Source organism: Syngnathoides biaculeatus, chromosome 15 (assembly GCF_019802595.1).
Source record: "Syngnathoides biaculeatus isolate LvHL_M chromosome 15, ASM1980259v1, whole genome shotgun sequence".
In the NCBI taxonomy this organism is placed as follows: Eukaryota; Metazoa; Chordata; class Actinopteri; order Syngnathiformes; family Syngnathidae; genus Syngnathoides; species Syngnathoides biaculeatus.
Window position 1 is genome coordinate 13,277,235 of NC_084654.1, and position 19,679 is coordinate 13,296,913.

The 19,679-nt window shown below is 43.1% G+C and overlaps 2 protein-coding genes across 3 annotated transcripts; one reads left to right on the plus strand and one right to left on the minus strand.

Annotated features, from left to right (window-relative positions):
- Positions 1-210: 210 nt before the first annotated feature.
- On the minus strand, positions 211-7,868 carry LOC133512933 (serine protease HTRA2, mitochondrial-like). 2 transcript variants are annotated; one of them, XM_061843033.1, is made up of 8 exons: positions 7,248-7,863; positions 6,049-6,253; positions 2,449-2,643; positions 2,317-2,349; positions 1,729-1,837; positions 1,578-1,647; positions 1,391-1,486; positions 222-833 (listed from the first exon to the last, which is right to left on the minus strand). In XM_061843033.1, exons 1-8 carry the CDS (start codon positions 7,688-7,690, stop codon positions 668-670), a joined length of 1,317 nt encoding a protein of 438 aa, XP_061699017.1. In that variant the 5' UTR covers positions 7,691-7,863; the 3' UTR covers positions 222-667. The 2 variants fall into 2 exon arrangements, with proteins under 2 accessions (XP_061699016.1, XP_061699017.1); XM_061843032.1 differs by having other exon boundaries at positions 211-833; positions 2,317-2,643; positions 7,248-7,868.
- An 898-nt stretch (positions 7,869-8,766) lies between these two features.
- On the plus strand, positions 8,767-19,650 carry LOC133512928 (rho GTPase-activating protein 11A-like). The gene is made up of 11 exons (XM_061843018.1): positions 8,767-9,421; positions 10,149-10,216; positions 10,798-10,894; positions 10,984-11,240; positions 11,998-12,161; positions 12,249-12,389; positions 15,584-15,754; positions 15,826-15,955; positions 16,909-17,017; positions 17,633-17,747; positions 17,843-19,650. The coding sequence occupies exons 1-11, from the start codon at positions 9,290-9,292 to the stop codon at positions 19,231-19,233; spliced, it is 2,775 nt and encodes a 924-aa protein (XP_061699002.1). The 5' UTR covers positions 8,767-9,289; the 3' UTR covers positions 19,234-19,650.
- Positions 19,651-19,679: the final 29 nt, after the last annotated feature.

Below are 19,679 nucleotides of genomic sequence, written 5' to 3' on the forward strand. Positions count from 1 at the left end.
AAGAAAAGCCCTGACTCTGAAAACATTTAAAGGAGATAATGTATGAATTTTTTTTTCCCCACAACTTAAAATGTTTCCATGTCTCTCCATTGTTGGGTAAACTACCTCAAGAATTAATCCCTGACACCAGTCTCGGCTGCAGGGGTGTGCACAGCTTTTGAAACAATGACTAAGGATGGAGCTATGGTGTGGCATCTTGGACTCAAGGCAAGTGAGTGCAGAGTGAATACAAAAGGCATTCATTTTATTTCCACTGGTTGAGGCAGTAGTTGAATCACCGCATTACCAAAGTACACTTGCCAATGTACGGATTTAGTCTTCTCGTCGGCAAACCATGTCATCAGAAGCCGTTGTTGATAATGCCGTCAGCAGACGCTACTAACCCGAGTCCAACAATAGTGCAGCACTGTCTTTTGACTTTCACATTATAGTGATGTTACAATTAGGGAAAATTAAGAATGGATGAACATTTTCAAAAATGTTTGCTTACAAAATGTATGTCATGGTAGGGGAGCAAGCACCCCTGATACAAATACACTGTACATTAATAACATAGTACGGTAATGGAAAAAGTCAACGTTCCTTAACATGTCCATTGTAATTCCCTATCGGCATGGTGACTTAATTTCACAGTTTTACTCCTGTATGTATACGATTGAGTTGCTTGTCACTCTGTGTATTCAGGAGTCATTTGCAGTTGAAGCTGCTGCTCTTCTCTCTGCACAACCATAGTAATCTTATCACTGTTACGGACGGCCGTGTAGAGCTCCTCTGAGGTGTTTACTTTCACTCTGTTGATTTCCACCACAACATCTCCAGGCAGCAGGCCGGCTCTGACAAAGATGTGAGTAATGAGTAAATGTTACCATAATTTGATACAAGCTTGTTATTTGTAAAAGTGACAGGTGAGGAAACGTTTGATTGAATACTTGTGTCAATAAGGCCTTCTCTGCTGCCCTAAACACTATCAGAAGCATCGACCTTTATTAGGCTAATATCTAACCCTTACCATTACGGTAATTGGTCTGGTCTGCCCGAGATGTAGCAGGAACGTGCACCATTTTTTTGTTGGTTTTGGATTTTTGTGTGTATGCATTTTTTTGTTTTCTGTGATTGCAGCATTTTTTTTTTCGTTTGTTTTTACTGTTGATTTATGTACATCTTTTTTGTGTGTCACTCCTGCGTTTGCAGCATGTGGCTGACTGCATAGCATTTAGCCCTGCTGGCCAGTCCATGTTTCTGTATAGTACTGACTGTTTCTATTACTACTACATTATAGTGGTGTTATGAAGAGGTGGCTTTAGTCAGCTAAGTTCCCCCTGAAGGCCCAAAAGTACCAAATGCTTGGCCTGCCACTGAATTTGATCCATTGTGGCTTATTAATGCTTACCTATGCGCTGGGGAGCCCATTATAACTCGGTGGATCAGAATTCCATGAGTCACATCTGGGAAAGATGGATCCCTCAGCTTCAACTCGGCAATGATGCTAAGGCACCAGGACAGAACAACAGAAAAACAGTTTCAGGTAACTGGTTAAACGGATTGGACTTTTCCCTCTCCGCGCTTAAAATGCTGACCTCGGCGTAAGTGTTAGCATCATGACACCAATGTACCGCCGCTTTGTCTCGGATTCGCCAAACCAGGAACCTTCGATTGAAATTGCAACAACAGGGTAAGTCCGTGTGATAATGCTGTCAAGGCATGAGGGAAAAAAAAAAACTTTTGTACTTTTTCTTTTGGCAGCCTGATCAAGGAAAAGTTGCAGGCGATCGGACGGGATAGCAAATGAGATCCCTGGAGTGACTTTCATTGTGTTTATCCCGATGACTTCACCATCCTGATAACATATGAATATTAACATGAGAATAACGTAGCTAACAATAATGCTGGAAAAGAAAAATATTCATCTGACGGCCTATTGTTGGGATTCACGGAGATGAGATGTGAGCAAACATTTATTCTCAAAGGCCACATTTGATTTTTAAAACAAAAAGTTGGGCCATGTCATTGATTGATGTAGGAAAATATATTTATGATGAGATTAATACGGTATGTATATTTTTACCCAATACAGTTTTTTTATTAAAACATTTGAATATATAATTCCCTTTTATTTACATGTACAATTGTTCAATTGACTTTTTTATGATTTTGTATATATAAAGTACTTATTTACTACATGAAATATACATTTTGAGCATCTACTTTTTGAAGAAAAAAAAAAAAACGTTTTCATGAAAATGATAACATATTCTGTATACGACCCCCAAGTCATACTTTGCCCACACCTGATTTTAGATAGCAGCACCGACTCACCAGATTGATGAGTGGTCCTCCGGAATTGCCAAACTGCAAAATCACACAAATGTCACAAGATACAACATTGGAAGTAAAAGGCAAATACGCAGGTACTCTACGATACACACGGTCAGTGTAGCCGACACTCACGTCGATTGCCGCATCTGTCTGGATGTATTCCATGTTGGGGTTGGACAAGCCAAGTTCCTTACTGCCCCGCTGCGCCGAGCTGATGATCCCGGACGTGATGGTGTTCCGTAACGCAAACGGGCTTCCCATGGCCACCACAAACTCCCCTTGACGGACATCAGACGAACGGCCCAGTGGGAGGGTGGGGAGAGGATTCTGCGGGTCAGGGCGATTGCAGGAGATCACACCTATGCTACTTTTTGTTTTGTTTTTCCATTCCCAAATGAAAATGGAATAAACAAATAACACAAATTGTGATAAACTACAATGAATGCAGCCCTATGGGGGCACAAACCAGTGCAATCTGTAGGCCGGTCCCAAGCCCGGATAAATGCAGAGGGTTGCGTCAGGAAGGGCATCCGGCGTAAAAACTGTGCCAAACAAATATGAGCGTTCATCTAAAGAATCCCATACCGGATCGGTCGTGGCCCGGGTTAACAACGCCCGCCCCCGGCACTGCTAACCTGCAGGGCGTCGGTGGAAATTCAGCTACTGTGGGTCGAAGACAAAGAAGAGGAGGAAACCGGATCCAGCGTCAGAAGAAAAAGAGGAATGCACAGAGCCTACAACGGAGTGTAGGGACTTTGAATGTTGGGACTATGGCAGGAAAAGCACAGGAGTTGGTTGACATGATGATTAGGAGAAAGGTTGATATTCTGTGCATCCAAGAGAGCAGGTGGAAAGGTAATAAGGCTAGAAGTTTGGGAGCAGGGTTTAAATTATTCTACCACGGAGTAGATGGGAAGAGAAACGGAGTAGGGGTTATTTTAAAGGAAGAGCTGGCTAAGAATGTCTTGGAGGTGAAAAGAGTATCAGATCGAGTGATGAGACTAAAATTTGAAATTGAGGGTGTTATGTATAATGTGGTTAGCGGCTATGCACCACAGGTAGGATGTGACCTAGAGTTGAAAGAGAAATTCTGGAAGGAACTAGATGAAGTAGTTCTGAGCATCCCAGACAGCGAGAGAGTTGTGATTGGTGCAGATTGTAATGGACATATTGGTAAAGGAAACAGGGGCGATGAAGAAGTGATGGGTAAGTACGGCATCCATGAAAGGAACTTTGAAGGGCAGATGGTGGTGGACTTTGCAAAAAGGATGGAGATGGCTGTAGTGAACACTTATTTCCAGAAGAGGGAGGAACATATAGTGACCTACAAGAGCGGAGGTAGAACCACGCAGGTAGATTATATTTTGTGCAGACGATGTAATCTGAAGGAGGTTACTGACTGTAAAGTAGTGGTAGGGGAGAGTGTAGCTCGACAGCATAGGATGGTAGTATGTAGGATGATTCTGGTGGTGGGTAGGAAGATTAAGAAGACAAAGGTAGAGCAGAGAACCATGTGGTGGAAGCTGAGAAAGGAAGAATGTTGTGCGGCCTTCCGGAAAGAGGTGAGACAGGCTCTCGATGGACAACCGAAGCTCCCGGAAGACTGGACGACGACAGCCAAGGTGATCAGAGACAGGCAGGAGAGTACTTGGTGTGTCATCTGGTAGGAAAGGGGAGAAGGAGACTTGGTGGTGGAACCCCAAAATACAGGGAGTCATACAAGGAAAGAGATTAGCGAAGAAGAAGTGGGATACTGAGAGGACTGAGGAGAGGCGAAAGGAGTACATCGAGATGCGACGTAGGGCAAAGGTAGAGGTGGCAAAGGCTAAACAAGAGGCATATGAAGACATGTACACCAGGTTGGACACGAAAGAAGGAGAAAAGGATCTCTACAGGTTGGCCAGACAGAGGGATAGAGATGGGAAGGATGTGCAGCAGGTAAGGGTGATTAAGGATAGAGATGGAAATGTGTTGACTGGTGCCGGTAGTGTACTAAATAGATGGAAAGAATACTTTGAGAAGTTGATGAATGAAGAAAATGAGAGAGAAGGAAGAGTTGAAGAGGCAAGAGTGAAGGACCAGGAAGTGGAAATGATTACTAAGGGGGAAGTCAGAAAGGCACTACAAAGGATGAAAAATGGAAAGGCAGTTGGTCCTGATGACATACCGGTAGAGGTATGGAAGCAATTTGGAGAGATGGCTGTGGAGTTTTTGACCAACTTATTCAACAGAATACTAGCGGGCGAAAAGATGCCTGAAGAATGGAGGAAAAGTGTTCTAGTTCCCATTTTTAAGAACAAAGGGGATGTTCAGAGCTGTGGGAACTATAGAGGAATAAAGTTGATGAGCCACACAATGAAGTTATGGGAAAGAGTAGTGGAGGCTCGACTCAGGACAGAAGTAAGTATCTGCGAGCAACAGTATGGTTTCATGCCTAGAAAGAGTACCACAGATGCATTATTTGCCTTGAGGATGCTCGTGGAAAAGTACAGAGAAGGTCAGAAGGAGCTACATTGTGTCTTTGTGGATCTAGAGAAAGCCTATGACAGAGTACCAAGAGAGGAACTGTGGTACTGCATGCGTAAGTCTGGTGTGGCAGAGAAGTATGTTAAAATAGTACAGGACATGTCTGTATGATGGCAGCAGAACAATGGTGAGGTGTGCCTTAGGTGTGACAGAGGAATTTAAGGTGGAGGTGGGACTGCATCAGGGATCAGCTCTGAGCCCCTTCCTGTTTGCAGTGGTAATGGATAGGCTGACAGATGAGGTTAGACTGGAATCCCCTTGGACCATGATGTTCGCAGATGATATTGTCATATGCAGTGAAAGCAGGGAGCATCCAGAGGAACAATTGGAAAGATGGAGACATGCACTGGAAAGGAGAGGAATGAAGATTAGCCGAAGTAAAACAGAATATATGTGCGTGAATGAGAAAAGTAGAGGGGGAAGAGTGAGGCTACAGGGAGAAGAGATAGCGAGGGTGGACGACTTCAAATACTTGGGTTCAACAATACAGAGCAATGGAGAGTGTGGTCAGGAAGTGAAGAAACGGGTCCAAGCAGGTTGGAACAGCTGGCGAAAGGTGTCTGGTGTGTTATGTGACAGAAGAGTGTCTGCTAGGATGAAGGGCAAGTTTACAAAACAGTGGTGAGGCCGGCCATGATGTACGGATTACAGACGGTGGCACTGAAGAAACAACAGGAAGCTGAACTGGAGGTGGCAGAAATGAAGATGTTGAGGTTCTCGCTCGGAGTGACCAGGTTGGATAGGATTAGAAATGAGCTCATTCGAGGGACGGCCAAAGCTGGATGTTTTGGAGACAAGATTCGAGAGAGCAGACTTCGATGGTTTGGACATGTTCAGAGGTGAGAGAGTGAGTATATTGGTAGAAGGGTGCTGAGGATGGAGGCACCAGGCAAAAGAGCGAGAGGAAGACCAAAGAGAAGGTTGATGGATGTGGTGAGGGAAGACATGAGGGCAGTTGGGGTTAGAGAGGAAGATGCAGGAGATAGGCTAAGATGGCAAAAGATGACACGCTGTGGCGACCCCTAACGGGACAAGCCGAAATGAAAAGAAGAAGAAGAAGTGATAAACTACAATGCATTATGACTTACTGTAGATACAAGCTTAATGTTACAAACCCATTTGAACCAGGCACTTCGGAAACATAAGACTGTCCCATGACTGCGTATAACAGGTCTTTTGAACTATTGACACCTCTATTTTGTTCACCTTTGCAGAGATTTTGATGGTTGCGATGTCCGCCACCGGATCGACATTTTGCACGGTAGCGTTGTACATATCGCCATTGGTGAGCTTGACGCGGACCCCTCGCTTGTTGGCCACCACGTGAGCGTTGGTCACGATGAGCCCGTCGCTGCTGATAATAAATCCTGAGCCATTGGATACCGCCACTTCCCTTCCGGAAAATGGATGTCTGTATAAAAAAATAATACACACAAAAAAATAGACATTTTTCAAAGATCCACACACAAATTTCAGTGATCACATTTTATGAATACTGCATAGGTGTGTGTGTGTGTGTGTGAGTGTGTAACCACAGCGCATTAGAGTGCTGTAAGACTTTCCATTTATTTACTGGTACTACAAATAATTTTGACAGGCTCCAGCACGCTCACGACCCTAGTGAGGATATGCCGTGAAGAAAATGGACAGAATTAATTTGTTAATTTGTCATTGTGAATGCATCTATGCCAGGGACGTCCAGTTACAGTCAGAACAATGAAATGCTCCTCCGCAAGATGACAGAAGGTAAACTGGAACTCTACATCATCCGCCCGTTTGTATTCATGCAATATAACAGAATAATAGATTTGTGTTGAACTCAAGGGGCCCACATTTTACAGTCAGTCATTTCTGGAGAAAAACGGAGACAAGATCTTTATTATTTACTTCAGTATAGAGTATATAGTATTCTGCTAATTTGGTTTGGTGGTGTTGGTTACTTGCTTTGTCCACAAATGACTAAATGAATAAGTGTTACTCAAGTGTTAGTGAGAGAGGGGTAGGGGTCGAGAGAAAGAGAACAATATGTAAGCTTTCCAGGTACTTGAGTATAAAATTGTGCTAATGTTGCCACATGCACAGTCAAAACAGAAAAAAAACCCTGAAGGTTTTGTCAACTTAGAAGTGCGGTGAAATATCCATGTTTGTGCTGTGACAAAACAACGCAGCATGTTAAAGCTGTTGTTTTTCCTGTAATGTAAACACTAGCGGCAATGTCACGACTCCCTATGATTACCCACAAAACTTGCCGTGGACGTATGAAGACTACTCTGACAACCACAATTCAATCCCAAATGTTAGGTGAGAAAACTCGACAAGTGGAGTACACGGTGGGCGTCTATGTACTACCCATCTCTGGAAATCGAGATTTGTGACGCTTGGCCCACCTGTTCTTTTGAACTCACCTGCCCACGATTTCAATGTAGACAACCGCCGGGGTAGACTTTTCGACGACATCTGCGATGAAATTGTATTTATATCGAGGAGTGCCCGGTTTAAAGGGCGACGCGCACTCGGCTGTCGGTAAGATGCGTCCAAGTAACCCGTGTGATTTGAGGTCACCGCCGGCCTCTCGGCGGTCCAGAAGGGCAGCGGCACCGCACAGTCCCAAACCCACGGATACTAACGACTTCAGCAAGCGGCGGTAGCTGTGCTCGTCTTCCCTTCCTTTGTGGGACGCTGGAGCTCTGCGGTCCACTTGTGTGTTCTCGCCAGAGACACCGAGGTCGGATGTGAGGACCGTTGACACTTTCCGGCGGCTGCATGTTGTCGCTGCATTATTTCTCCAAGTGTGTGTTAACACCGCGAGGCGGACATGGCGACTGACAGCAGCCGCGGTGACTGCCATAACGCATCACTTTATATGGGGCAAATAAGTGTGGTTTGTACCGAAATAACAGTTATTACCGTTAAGGTTTACGTTCACGGGAGTCATAAAACGAAGACCTACTCAAATAACTTCAAGCCGGAAGTGTGACTGTTGGTTTTTTTTCTTCTTCACCTTTCCATGTAGGTTCATAAACAAGCTTTAAGATTCGTTGCTGCCACCCACTGGACTGAAATAATAAATGTCACGTGTACGGTATGTTTTACTTTTGTACTGTATTACACTTCAAGCAATAACATATTGGTCATCCCCAACACCGTTTACCGAGCCCGCCAGCAGATTGCAAACAGCTATGAGCTGCTTGTGGGCTTTGCAGATTGTTTCCCCGTTGCGCCGTGTACTGTAAAACCAAATAACACAACAGTTCAGAGAAGATGCACATTTCTGGGTTGGTTGTAAATCCTAGCATGCCAGCTAACTACATGCTGTAGTGGTAAAAATTGTCCCAACTTATTATTACTAAGACCCTGCAGCTATTAATGTGATGATGATTTATAGGGCTTCGCACGATAGCTCCACAGTTTAAATTGCCGTGATTCTTTGCTCCAATTTCAACACTTCAAACATGTTTCTTGTATTTACACATAAATCACAGAAATAACTTTACAGGGTTTTTCAAAATGTAACCTACACTGTGCCATTTTTCAAGTGTTTATCTCTGTAATAGAGAAAACGTTTTCTTTTATGTAGATGGAAAACCGTGCTTTTTAATGTTTCAGACAGTTTTCAAAAGTAGCTGAAAGTTCTAAAAGCAAATGTTTAAAGATAAGTACAAAATTTCGTTTCACTTTACTGTCAGCAGCCAGGTTGGCAAATGCGAATATGTTCTCACTTTTGCCATAATTGGATAAAAATGCTTTGGTAGTCCGTTGAATCAATGAATGTACTGTCCTGTATTACATATTTCAACGTTGATTTTTAATATTACAAAGAAGTTAGTGTAAAATAAATTCGTGGTCTGCCGGTGTTCGAAAGATTGGGGAAAGATATATCGACCCGCCTGTGAATGCTGCCCTTGACTTTAAAGCAAACACACCAGTAAATGCCATTCAAATGTTTGCCAGCCAATCAGAGCGCAGAGTGAACGCAGCGCTGCAGTTCGAATGCGTTGCGGCAACGGGAGACACTTTCTACCCATGTTAGAAAAATGTCTACAGGGCAATGTAGTCAGTAAGCCAACTAATTAAATCGGTACGATTCTACATTGGGGTTCTAAATGGAATAATATTGAAAATAGTTTGTCTTTGTGACGTAAATGTTTCTCTGTGGGTGGCTAATTAGCTAGGTACCGACTTGCTAGCCGCTTGCTATCTTCTCACGTAAACTCGTCGATTAGTTGGAAAAAAAAGTATTTTGCTCTTTGGAAGCATCTTATTTTTTAAGTTGCTCTTGTTCGTAAAAAGTCTTTGTACAATTTTGTGTTATTTAATTACACGCAAAGATGACTTAGCGACCGTTTGTTTAGTAAGACAAGATACAGAACGCGAAGGAGTTTCCTCGTTTTTGGGAGAAGGTGAACGGCCTATTTAGTGTGTAACTAAAGCACGATAGGAAGCTAAAATGATGGTGGACGAGAGAAGTTTGGTTCGACTAGTGGCTGTGCAACATCTCCAGACAACGTATGGGATCAAGACAAAGAACTGGAACAAAAACAAAGCAGCCAGTTGTAAGTCAACAGCAACAACCAACTCGGTGAGTTAGAAAATACGATATTGGCAATGTATTGTATATTTTTTCTGTTGATTATTTTTCCAGTCACTTCGTTCCCCCTGTAAGCCAATATTGCATGTGTTTGAAAGAACTGTTGAGACACATCTGTCAGGATCACTTCAGAAGCTTTGTTTGGTTGTTCTGCGATTGCATACAGTATACTTTTTATTTTAAACAAGCCAGCTCAAACAGGGCACACAAAGGTGCATTTAAAACACAGACTGGAGAGATTCTAAAACAAGCTTTGTTCTTTTTTTTTTTTTTTTAATTGACTCTTGGGAGTCACAAGATTCATGACCACGAGACTTGATCCTGTTTCAACTGATGTTATACTTCCCCATTTGGGTTAGCTCCAAATACACGTGGAAAGCAAAGAATCACCATTACTGGGGACCTGGACAAGATTTTAATACAATAACATGACTAAAGATGGAAAAATCTCTGAAATTATATTATAAACCCCAGTTATCAATGAGTACCACTGCAAAGTAGAACCACAATAAAAAAAAAGACTGTTAATACGTACAGTGTCACTGAAGTGTAAAAGTCAAGTGTTTGATACAGCTCTTTTATATCGCTGCTAAATATTTTTACAATATAAATGTAATGTAGAATAAATATATTTATTGTCTACATTTTTTTTTTTTGAGAATTTCAAGGATAAAATGCAGACTCAAGTTCTAATCTCTGTATCAATTGTTGCCGGTAGACAAAGGTCTTTGGAGTACCATTGGGGAGTTTACCATATTGTAACATGACACGTGGGAAAGTGCCAAGGTAAGAGTAACAGTTTGTTTTTCATGCATTTGTGTTTTTGTTTTTTTTAACTGTTGGTTTTTTTTTAACTGTTCTGTGCTTCAAGGTCAGCATTGAAATGAGAATTTGTTCTCAAGTGCCTTTCCTGGATTTAAAAAAAAAAGTTGAATAGGAGAAAAGGAGATAGTATATGTGTAATTATAGCTAATGCCATAGAACCAAAATATTTCATGTGAATAACTTTACTACTGTGTTAGTGTAGGTTAAGTGAAATAAAGAAATCGAATTATATTGGTGTTGTAGGAACAGAACTCTGTTGTAAACTGAGGATGCCATTTTTACTCATCAATTCCTGTTGTATCTTTAAAATGCCACTATATAACAATAGTGTGCTGGAAAGACCTTCCTGTTCCTTTTCCATTGTGTCTGTCAAGTTTTTTTTAAAGATTGACCCTCCTAGTTGAAATGGTTAACTTCCATGGCCGTCAGTAGCAGTGAATTAATTTTTTGGTCCGTCCACTGTACAGTATTGAATACTTGCAACCTGGTAAGGTACCCTGGATATCAATTTCGCTGAATTCTCTATATTTGTGGTCTCCTAGCTTTCTGGTGGACGCATGCAAGAAGCTGCAGGCGAATGCCGACACAGAGGGCCTGTTCAGAAAATCGGGCTCTGTTGTCCGATTGAGAGACCTTCGGGTAAGTGATTGGGTGACTTGGACCTCACTGGGCGACCTTAACCCCTTGAAAGGGCTTTCAGACAATGGGGCTTTGTTTTGTGTTTCCAGACTAAAGTGGATTCAGGTGAGGAGTGCCTGTCTGCCGCGCTTCCCTGTGATGTGGCCGGCCTGGTGAAGCAGTTCTTCAGGGACCTGCCAGAACCTGTGTTACCCACCGAGCTGCAGGAGGCCTTCCTCAAGGCCCAGCAGCTTCCCACCAAGGAGGACCGCACCTCCGCCACAATGCTGCTCTCTTGCGTTCTGCCTGACAGGAGCCTCAGTGTCTTGGCCCATTTCTTTGACTTCCTCCAAAATATCTCGAAGAGGTGCTTGCATCCTTTTTTTTTTTGATCCCTTTTACAGTAATGCACTATATAGCATTTGGTTCAAGTGAAAAAATTCGTTTTGTGGCACAATTTGGATGTGAGTCATGGCAGATTAAACACATAAATCTGCACAGAATGTAATATTTTTAATGTAAATCAGATTCAAAAAGAATAAAATAAAAATAGATGTATTTCATGGTCACGTGATAGAAGAATACTTTTAAGAATTTCTTCATTGGTGCCATGAGAATGAAATGCTTTGTTTAGAATACTATAGATAAATAAGAAGTCAGAGTTACGATAAGGTCTGGCCATCCATCTTTTCTCAACACCGCATATCTTGTTCAGGGTACAAGGGTGCTTGAGCCTATTCCATCAGGCTAAGGGTGAAAGGGGTCTACACTTCACATTGGCTACCTGTCAGTCGGAGGGCATATATAGACACACTCACATTCCACTCACATTCATGGCATCACTGAGTGGGAACTGAACCCACTCTGCTTGGACCGAAGTCAGGCAAATATACTTCTGTTCTATCAGTGACCGGCAGGAAGTCCACCTAAAAGTGATGCAGGAATACTGACGTGGTCTACATTGATTCTCCTCATTACACAAGTGTCTTGAGTTCCTTTTACAACACTTGGTGTTATTTCAACAAACGTCATTAATTACTAGTTAATTGGGACCACGCATAATGCCTGAGCCAATGTTTTCTCCCCTCATTGTGTTAATCCCTGCTGTCTTGATTTGATTCCAGGAGTGCAGAGAATAAAATGGACAGCGCTAACTTGTCTGTAATCTTGGCTCCCAGTCTCCTCCACTGCGGAGAAGGTACAGAGAAGATGAACCCCAACACAGAAAAACGCATCAGGCTGCAGACGGCTGTTGTTCACTGCTTTATTGAGCATGCTCACAACTTTGGTACCACTCCACACACACCACTTGTTGCTCTTCTTGGCCTCAGTCCGGTTTCGCATTAAAACAGTTTCCTTCATCTGTGCGATGCAGGTGCACTTCCACCATTCCTTGAAGAGAAGGTTTCAGCCATGATGCACTGTGAGCCAGCAGTTTTATCGCCTGCATTCAATGAGCTTCAGGATTTCGACCAAAACTCAGGGAGGTGGTGGAGAAACAGGCACAGTCTCGGAGGTAAAACGTGATTTTGGGGGATTGAGTGTAATGATTAATTTTGTAAAGTGACATTTATTTGCGATTCATTGTGTAGTACAATTTCTGATCAATTAACCACTTGTCATTATTAAAAAAGGAATAGATCCTGGGGTACCTCGTACTGGTACAGATTTCTATATACCAAACTTGTGCATGAGGTGGTAGTCAATTCTACCTTGTTCACGATGTCCAATGGATTAAGACAATCGTCTCCACTGTTACTTAAATGTCAAGTGTCATGCCTATAAACATTCTAAAATAGATGGTAGCAATATTGCCTTCATTCTCTGTTCATTACGTCACACCGGGTCATTTGCCATTGAAAACACGCTGTGCCACCTACTATGGGACACGGAAGCTATTTTCAAAGAAGAGAACGTCTCACATTCGAGTTAAGTGACTGGGGCAATTGTACCCCATCGTTTCGAGCCATATTTAGATGATATGCGGCTCACTTCTAACTAACAGCAGACTCAGAGACAGTATGTATGAGCCAGCCCAGCCGAAACCGGGCTCGTCCACACTTCGGCGCCCCCTCGTCCGCCCCCGTACTGTGGGACACGGAAGATCTTTTCAAAGAGAACATCTCACAATCAAGTGAAGTGACCAGGGCAATATTACCCTATCTTGTCGAGCCATATTTAGATGATATGCGGATCACTTCTAACTAACAACAGACTCCCAGACAGTATGTATGAACCAGCCCGGCTGAAGCCGTCCCCCTCATTCGAAGCCGTGCTCGACGCCAACGGGTACGTTGACACATTTAGCACCCCTGATTTACGTGCGCAGATCTTTTGTTACATTCTGAGAGGATTACAATAAACTGATTTTTTTTTTTATTAGCTGTATACACACCTGTCATTTGGAAACTAGGAATCTCTTGTCCTTTGCATCTGTGCAATCCATTTTTCACGACAAAGTGGGTCTTTTTGAAAAGTGTAAAGAATGAAACCATCCTCTCGAGTGTTTGAACAATTCAACGAGCCGGTATTTTGGCTAACATGAAGGAACAAAGAGCTACCTTCAACCAGGTAAAACTAGTAGAAACATACGAGACCGCTTGAGTGTGTGTCTGCTACTAACGTCACTTCCTGCTTCTTCTCGAAAACAAATCCCTCGATAGGATTTTCATGGCGGGAGTGACAAAAAGCCATATATGTCAAAATCATGTTTTGTGGTGAAAAAACGGATGGGTCCATTCCGGCTGCCTTTTTTTTCCCCCATTAATAACATACTAAAAATCATGCATTTTTATTGAGGTTTACTTTTTATCAGCTTTTTGCACAAAATTGTATTGTTCTCATTTATGGTCCTGATGTCAGGTATTTTGTACTGTTTTTTTTTTTTCCTACAAATTTTAAAAGCGCATCCTTTTTTTAACTGAAATTAAACACTGGCATTTAATTCATTCTGGACAATGGCATGGCAATAGAACTTCAGCTTATTCCGAGAGAGTCGCGATCTAATTGAATCTAATTAAGAAAATAACTGTCAAATAGGTATATTGTATATTTTCACTCATTCTGGTCATGTAATTTTCATTACATCTAATCTGTTGCGATCGATTCAGAGCCCTGAGAAATGTCAAATGGTTAATTGATCGCAAATTTTCCTCATCTTCATTCAAGGACATTTAATCCCATACCTGTCATTAATTAAAGGTCAAGTGTCGACAAACGGATGATTTTTTTGGTATATTATTAATTAAACCCACAGCCAATATGGTCCAATGTGTTTTTTTCACCACAAAACATGATTTTGACATATACAGCTTTTTGTAACTCCCGCCATGAAAAGCCTCTCAGGGATTTGTTTTCTAGAAGAAGCAGGAAGTGACGTAAAGGACAGCGGCGCCGCCTAGTGGACTCGTTTGTTTCCATTAGTTTTACCTCCAGGAAGGTAGCTCGTTGTTCCTACGTGTTAGCCAAAATGCCAGCTTATTGGATTGCTGGACATTGCTTGAACACTCAAGAGAATGGAATTACCCTTCATAAGTTTGAAAGAGACCCGGTTCATTGTGAAAAATGGATTGCACAGGTGCAGAGAACGAGGGCTTCGTGGGTTCCTAATAACAGGTTGGTGTGTCTACAGCTACTAAAAAAAAAATCATAGTTTGGGGCGGACCACGTAATCGGTCTCTCTCATAACGTAACAAAAGATCCGCGTATGGAATGTGTCGACGTGCGCATACAGGTAATAAAAAAATAATAGTTTGGGGCGAACCACGTAATCGGTCTCTCTCATAACGTAACAAAAGATCCGCGAATGAAATGTGTCGATGTGCGCGTCGCACAGCCAACAATGTCTCACTCAGCCTCGTCTCGATAGTGTTCATCATGTACTGCGGCGACTTTGAACATACCCCTAAAAGCAGCATAGCTCGGCTCCACCTCCTCCTTGTATGCCACCACTGGCTCCGAAACTCAGCCACACCGGCTGAGGGCAGCGTTCGGCGGTCACAGCTTCTGCGAAGGCTGTGCGTCGGGCTTTGCGACGGGGGTGGCTCTGAAGAACCCAGCCGAGAATGCGTTACTCAGTCGCGTGCGCGCATAAAGCGCCCCGGCTCGACTGTGAACACCCCCCTATAGCAGCACCACTCGGCTCTGTCATAAGCCACACCGGCCGGCTGCGATGAGCCACGATGGTTCATCTCTGCCGTGGAAGTGGATCGGACGGGATGCGGTTTGGCCGTGATCGGATATCATCTGAATATGGCTCGAAACAATAGTGTAATATTGCCCTGAGGGCTCAAAACAATAGTGTAATATTGCCCCGGTAAGTTCACTGGGTTGTGTGGTGTTGTCCTTTTCGAAAAGAGCTTCGGTGTCAGAAGGGGCGTCGGAAAAATCCGAATATCTCTGTTGTTTGGCTTCCATAGTAGCAGGCACTGCGCATTTTCAACGGCGGAAGTGACGATGATGTCAAGGAGAGAGGGCGTGACTAATATGGCGATCACTTGGATGTCGAGGGACACTCAATTGCATTTTTTCGTATAGACATTGAAGTGAATACTGTTATATGTATTTTGTCATTACAATATCTATTTTAGAGTGTTTATAGGGATGACAGTCCCACTTTTAGTATAAAACAGAAGGCTTTGTATTCGCCTCTGTTTATCTGAAGTGTCTGTTGAGCTTTTTTTTTTTTTTTCTGTTCTTTTGTTTTATTAGTCTTTTCTTCTGCCACTCCTGTGATTGTGACTCCATCCTCCAAGCGAAAACTGCCTCTAGATTCCGGTCCTTTTGGATTCTCAAACAAGAAACGTAGATCTGCCAAGAAGAATCCCGAGATTGAATTGCATCCTAGTTCCTTGTTCAGCGGCACGTCCACCCCTGGCTCAGGTATTTTGGATTTCTCTCATAAGGCTATGGTGTGGTTTCTTTCAAATGTTTTCCTTCTATTCTGTATGAAGCTTCCAGTGCGTCAGGGGTGTTGGATTCCCCCCAAAGTGGTCTTTCCTCTGCTGGGAAGTCTCAAAGGCAGTCGGACACCTCAGCGAAGAGGAAGAGCAGACGACTGAGCAGCAGACATGTTGTCAGCAGGTACTCTCAGCTAGCCTTCACGTCTCATTGTGCACACCTAGGCCGCATGATTGGGGAGATCCACACAAACCAATGACATGCATTACAAGGTCACAATCCTTTTGAATGAAAACTATTTAATACTTGTACAGTGGAACTTCCAACCTCAATTTCAAGACACTGATGGCTGGTCCCATAGGAAGTAACATCAAATGTGTACTGCATAAAACCCTTACTAACAACCTCTTTGTTGTGGGGAACATGTAACTATTCCAAATTGTCGTACAACCAAAACAAGGTATTACTTTCAATGTAATACTGTCTTCTTCTTCTTTTTCAATCGTTTTGTCCCAATTACGAAGTAAAATTATGCACTATTTAAAAGTGTCTGACAGACTCATAATGTTGAACAAGAATTTTGCTGAGCTATACTGACACCTAGTGGCGTTATATGCATGTATGTATAAGGCAGTGAACAGAACATGTACTGGAAATATAATTTTATAGACATTGGTCAACATGACATTATTGGGTGGGCTTCATTTCTTTATATATGTTTGTCATTTATGTGTAATTGTTATTTTTGAGTCAATTTTGAGGTACTTTTCCAGTCATGTTTGGTTGAACTCCAAATCAAGTCAAATGCCCAAAAGTGGTCCATTCGGTTGATTGAATTAGAATGTTTCAATGTATTTGATCTTTTATTACACTGGTACTTCCATAATTATTTTTTTGTTTAGAACTTCTCTTTAGTCTATTGCCCCTCATATAGCTAAGTAACTTATTTAAACAATACAATATATTGGCATGTTATCATAATCTTTGTGAAACCAGAATCCTTGATCACCCCTCCAAGAGGTCATAATGCCTATGTTAATGAAATAGTGGTGAGCCATTGCACCCTACAGAGAGAAATGTTCCTATGTTGGCTTATCTCATGAATCATTGTATTGATTTCTATCCTTTTGTTCAAGAGTTGAATCTGGAAGAGCAGGCTGCTTTTCTCCCAAAGTCGCCAAAAAAGAAGCACCCCACAAGTCTCTTCGTCAGCGTTTCAGCTTGGGGAGGAACCACAAAGCTGCCGTAAGTGCGTTTGCCTGATAGAAGTCGACCAATGAACATTGGTGTCATCGTGTCCTGCAAGAATTTTAAGGAAATCATGTTATATTTGCACATAGGGTCTACTGTTGAATTTTATGGTGACGGAGTTTACATTTAATAATTTTAAACGTGACAAGTGCATGTGTAATTGTACATTGTTAAAATTGTACTGCTGTTTTTCCTCAGATTTTTCAATTGGGGTTTTGGGTAGGGTCCGAAGCTAAACTATATTTTTGATGCCCAGTCTCCAGGCACTTTTATTATATGATGAACAGCACTATTATCCCACACATTCTAAGTATAAATCATGTATACACAGTGTAATAATGTTGGTATGTTAGCTGCGCAGATAATGATTAACAAATGTAATCAAACTTATGACTTAAATAAAGGTTGCTGACCACAGAAGGTAATGGCATTTCTTCCGAGTTATTTTGCTCATCTTCTGAAGAACTAACCACAAATCCATCAATTTAACAACGAATGTTGTAATCTGGGTCGCATCTGTGGGTTCATTTAACACTTTTATTACTAATGCTGAAAATCCTCTGACTATTTCCTCTTTCATTTCTCCTTCCGTGCTGGTTGCTGGTGTAGGGATCTGAGTCCATAGGTTGGCGACTTGCCACCCAGGAGAGCACCACCAGTTTTTGTTTTACCAAAGAGACCCGGTTCAGTCCATCGCTTCTGCCCAGAATTGCTCAATCCAACAGTGAGTACTTGGAGATGCTTGTTTTGTCTACATTGTTATTTTTAATGCTTTGAGCTTTTGCTTGACTAATAATACTTATTATCCCAACTTGATAGGTTCCAATTTTATAAGCAAGTCTGAAGACAACTTGCTGACCCCCCAGTGTGAGCCAGGTGCCCACCACACCTCATGGAGCGGAGAGACCCCAGGAGGAGCACAGCTCTTTAGCAGGGGGCCCTTCCCTGATACACCCATGAGCGTGCGTCTGAAGAACCATTGCGTATCTGAGCCCGCCATTGTCGTGTCCAAACCCCCAACTGGGTCTGGCCTGCCTAAAAAGTTGTGTTGCACTTCCAGTGCGGATAGCCTGGAAAGCGAGTCCTCCAGTTCCAAAGCCTCGAGCCAAACAGTAACATCTGCGTCAAAGGCGGAGAACGCCCTCACAGGTTTGGGGACTCTAACACAAGAGACGCCGGAAGCAGAACCGTCAGACAGTGTTCTGCTCCCTCTGCCAAAGACCCTCACGGTTGCGCGTCTAACTGAGGACAGAAGCATGTCCAAGTTCCCAAGTCATGAGCTAAATATTACCTTTGACGTAGAAGCCGTATCACCTCTCCATATTGATAGGGTAGTTTCAGATTCTTCCAGGACTTGTAGTCCAGTGGTGAGAGCTGCTCAGGATTCATTTTGCACTGCCGCTGTTGGCCGCAATAACTCGCCGATGAGTGAAAGTGACGACTCAGCCGAGCAGGTCCACTGTAGTAGGCTGATTGAAGCGCTGGACGTGCAGAGTCCAGCACACTTTAGACTCGGTGTCTCGCCAGGACTGCGGTCCACTCCCTACACACCCCGTCTTGAGTTGGCAGATGAACTCAGCACAACTGGCAGAAATGAAGTGCATTGCGAGGGTGGGTCTTCTCTGGAAACTGATACCCAAATTGAACCCCAAGCATCACACAATCCGGAACGCCACCACCCCCGTGTGGCGGACCACATTCAGCATTTCAACAAACTCACCCTCAAGTCTCCCAAGGGCACCAAGGCCAAACACGTGAAGTCGCCGCTGAAGTTCCAGCGCACCCCTGTGAGGCAGGCGGTCCGCAGAATTAACTCGCTCGTCGGAGATAGCAGGCTACCCGCTCGAAATCTGGACACGGGCCACGCTCGGGGAATCAAAGCCGTGAAAGCCGTCAGCCTGGAGAGCGGCCTGTCCCTGCGGCCTTGGCCGCCCGAGGGAGATTCTTGGCTGGTTAAGAAACCACCCCCCCTCCCACCCAAAAAGCCAAACTCCTTGGCCGCTAAAGGCAAGGCTTACGCTCTTGGTGACGTGACCAACAAGGTCCAAACCAGGCTCAACGTGGACTCTGCCATCTCAGATGCAGCAGGCGCTCAGGGGATGTTTTTGCAGCGGCTTGCAGAGAGCGAAGTACGACATTACCGAGGTTCTCCCAGAAACCCTCTGAACCGACCGCAACTGTTGCCAGCCACCAAACCTGTTGACTTTTAGCCGACGCTTCTTTTGCCATCATAAATGACCGTTTATTTGAGCCGAAAGGATTTGGGATTTAATTTATTTGCTTCGAAATGTGCTGCTTGTCCATCATAAGGCCTTTGGGGGGAATGTGCCCCTTCCTTACGATTCTTTCCAGTAGGTTTTAAATTGTAGAGCGTTGAAAACTTTTGGTTGCTGGAAATCTGGAAAATATTTAGCTCATTTTACTTTAATCTTTGCATTTGACAGCTGTTCCTTTGTTATATTATTTTTTTGTTGCTTTTGTTATAAGGCAGAACAAGTCCACCATTTAATGGGGGGGAAAAAATTTCCAAGCAGTATTGATGGGAGTACAAAAATACAGCGCCAAGTGAAACACCCATGATGACAAATAAACGTAATTCTTGAAAATAAAATAAATGATCACTGTGGTCATATTGTACACTGCAATATTCTGATCA

Coding starts and splice junctions, on each gene's coding strand:
- LOC133512933 (XM_061843032.1), bottom strand. CDS start 7,690: ATGGCAGTCACCGCGGCTGCTGTCAGTCGCCATGTCCGCCTCGCGGTG. Junction 1,648..1,728: donor TCAGGCTGCCAAAAGAAAAA/GTACAAAAGTTT, acceptor TTTCAATCGAAG/GTTCCTGGTTTGGCGAATCC. Junction 1,487..1,577: donor ATGCTAACACTTACGCCGAG/GTCAGCATTTTA, acceptor CTGGTGCCTTAG/CATCATTGCCGAGTTGAAGC.
- LOC133512928 (XM_061843018.1), top strand. CDS start 9,290: ATGATGGTGGACGAGAGAAGTTTGGTTCGACTAGTGGCTGTGCAACAT. Junction 10,217..10,797: donor ACACGTGGGAAAGTGCCAAG/GTAAGAGTAACA, acceptor GTGGTCTCCTAG/CTTTCTGGTGGACGCATGCA. Junction 15,956..16,908: donor AGCAGACATGTTGTCAGCAG/GTACTCTCAGCT, acceptor CTTTTGTTCAAG/AGTTGAATCTGGAAGAGCAG.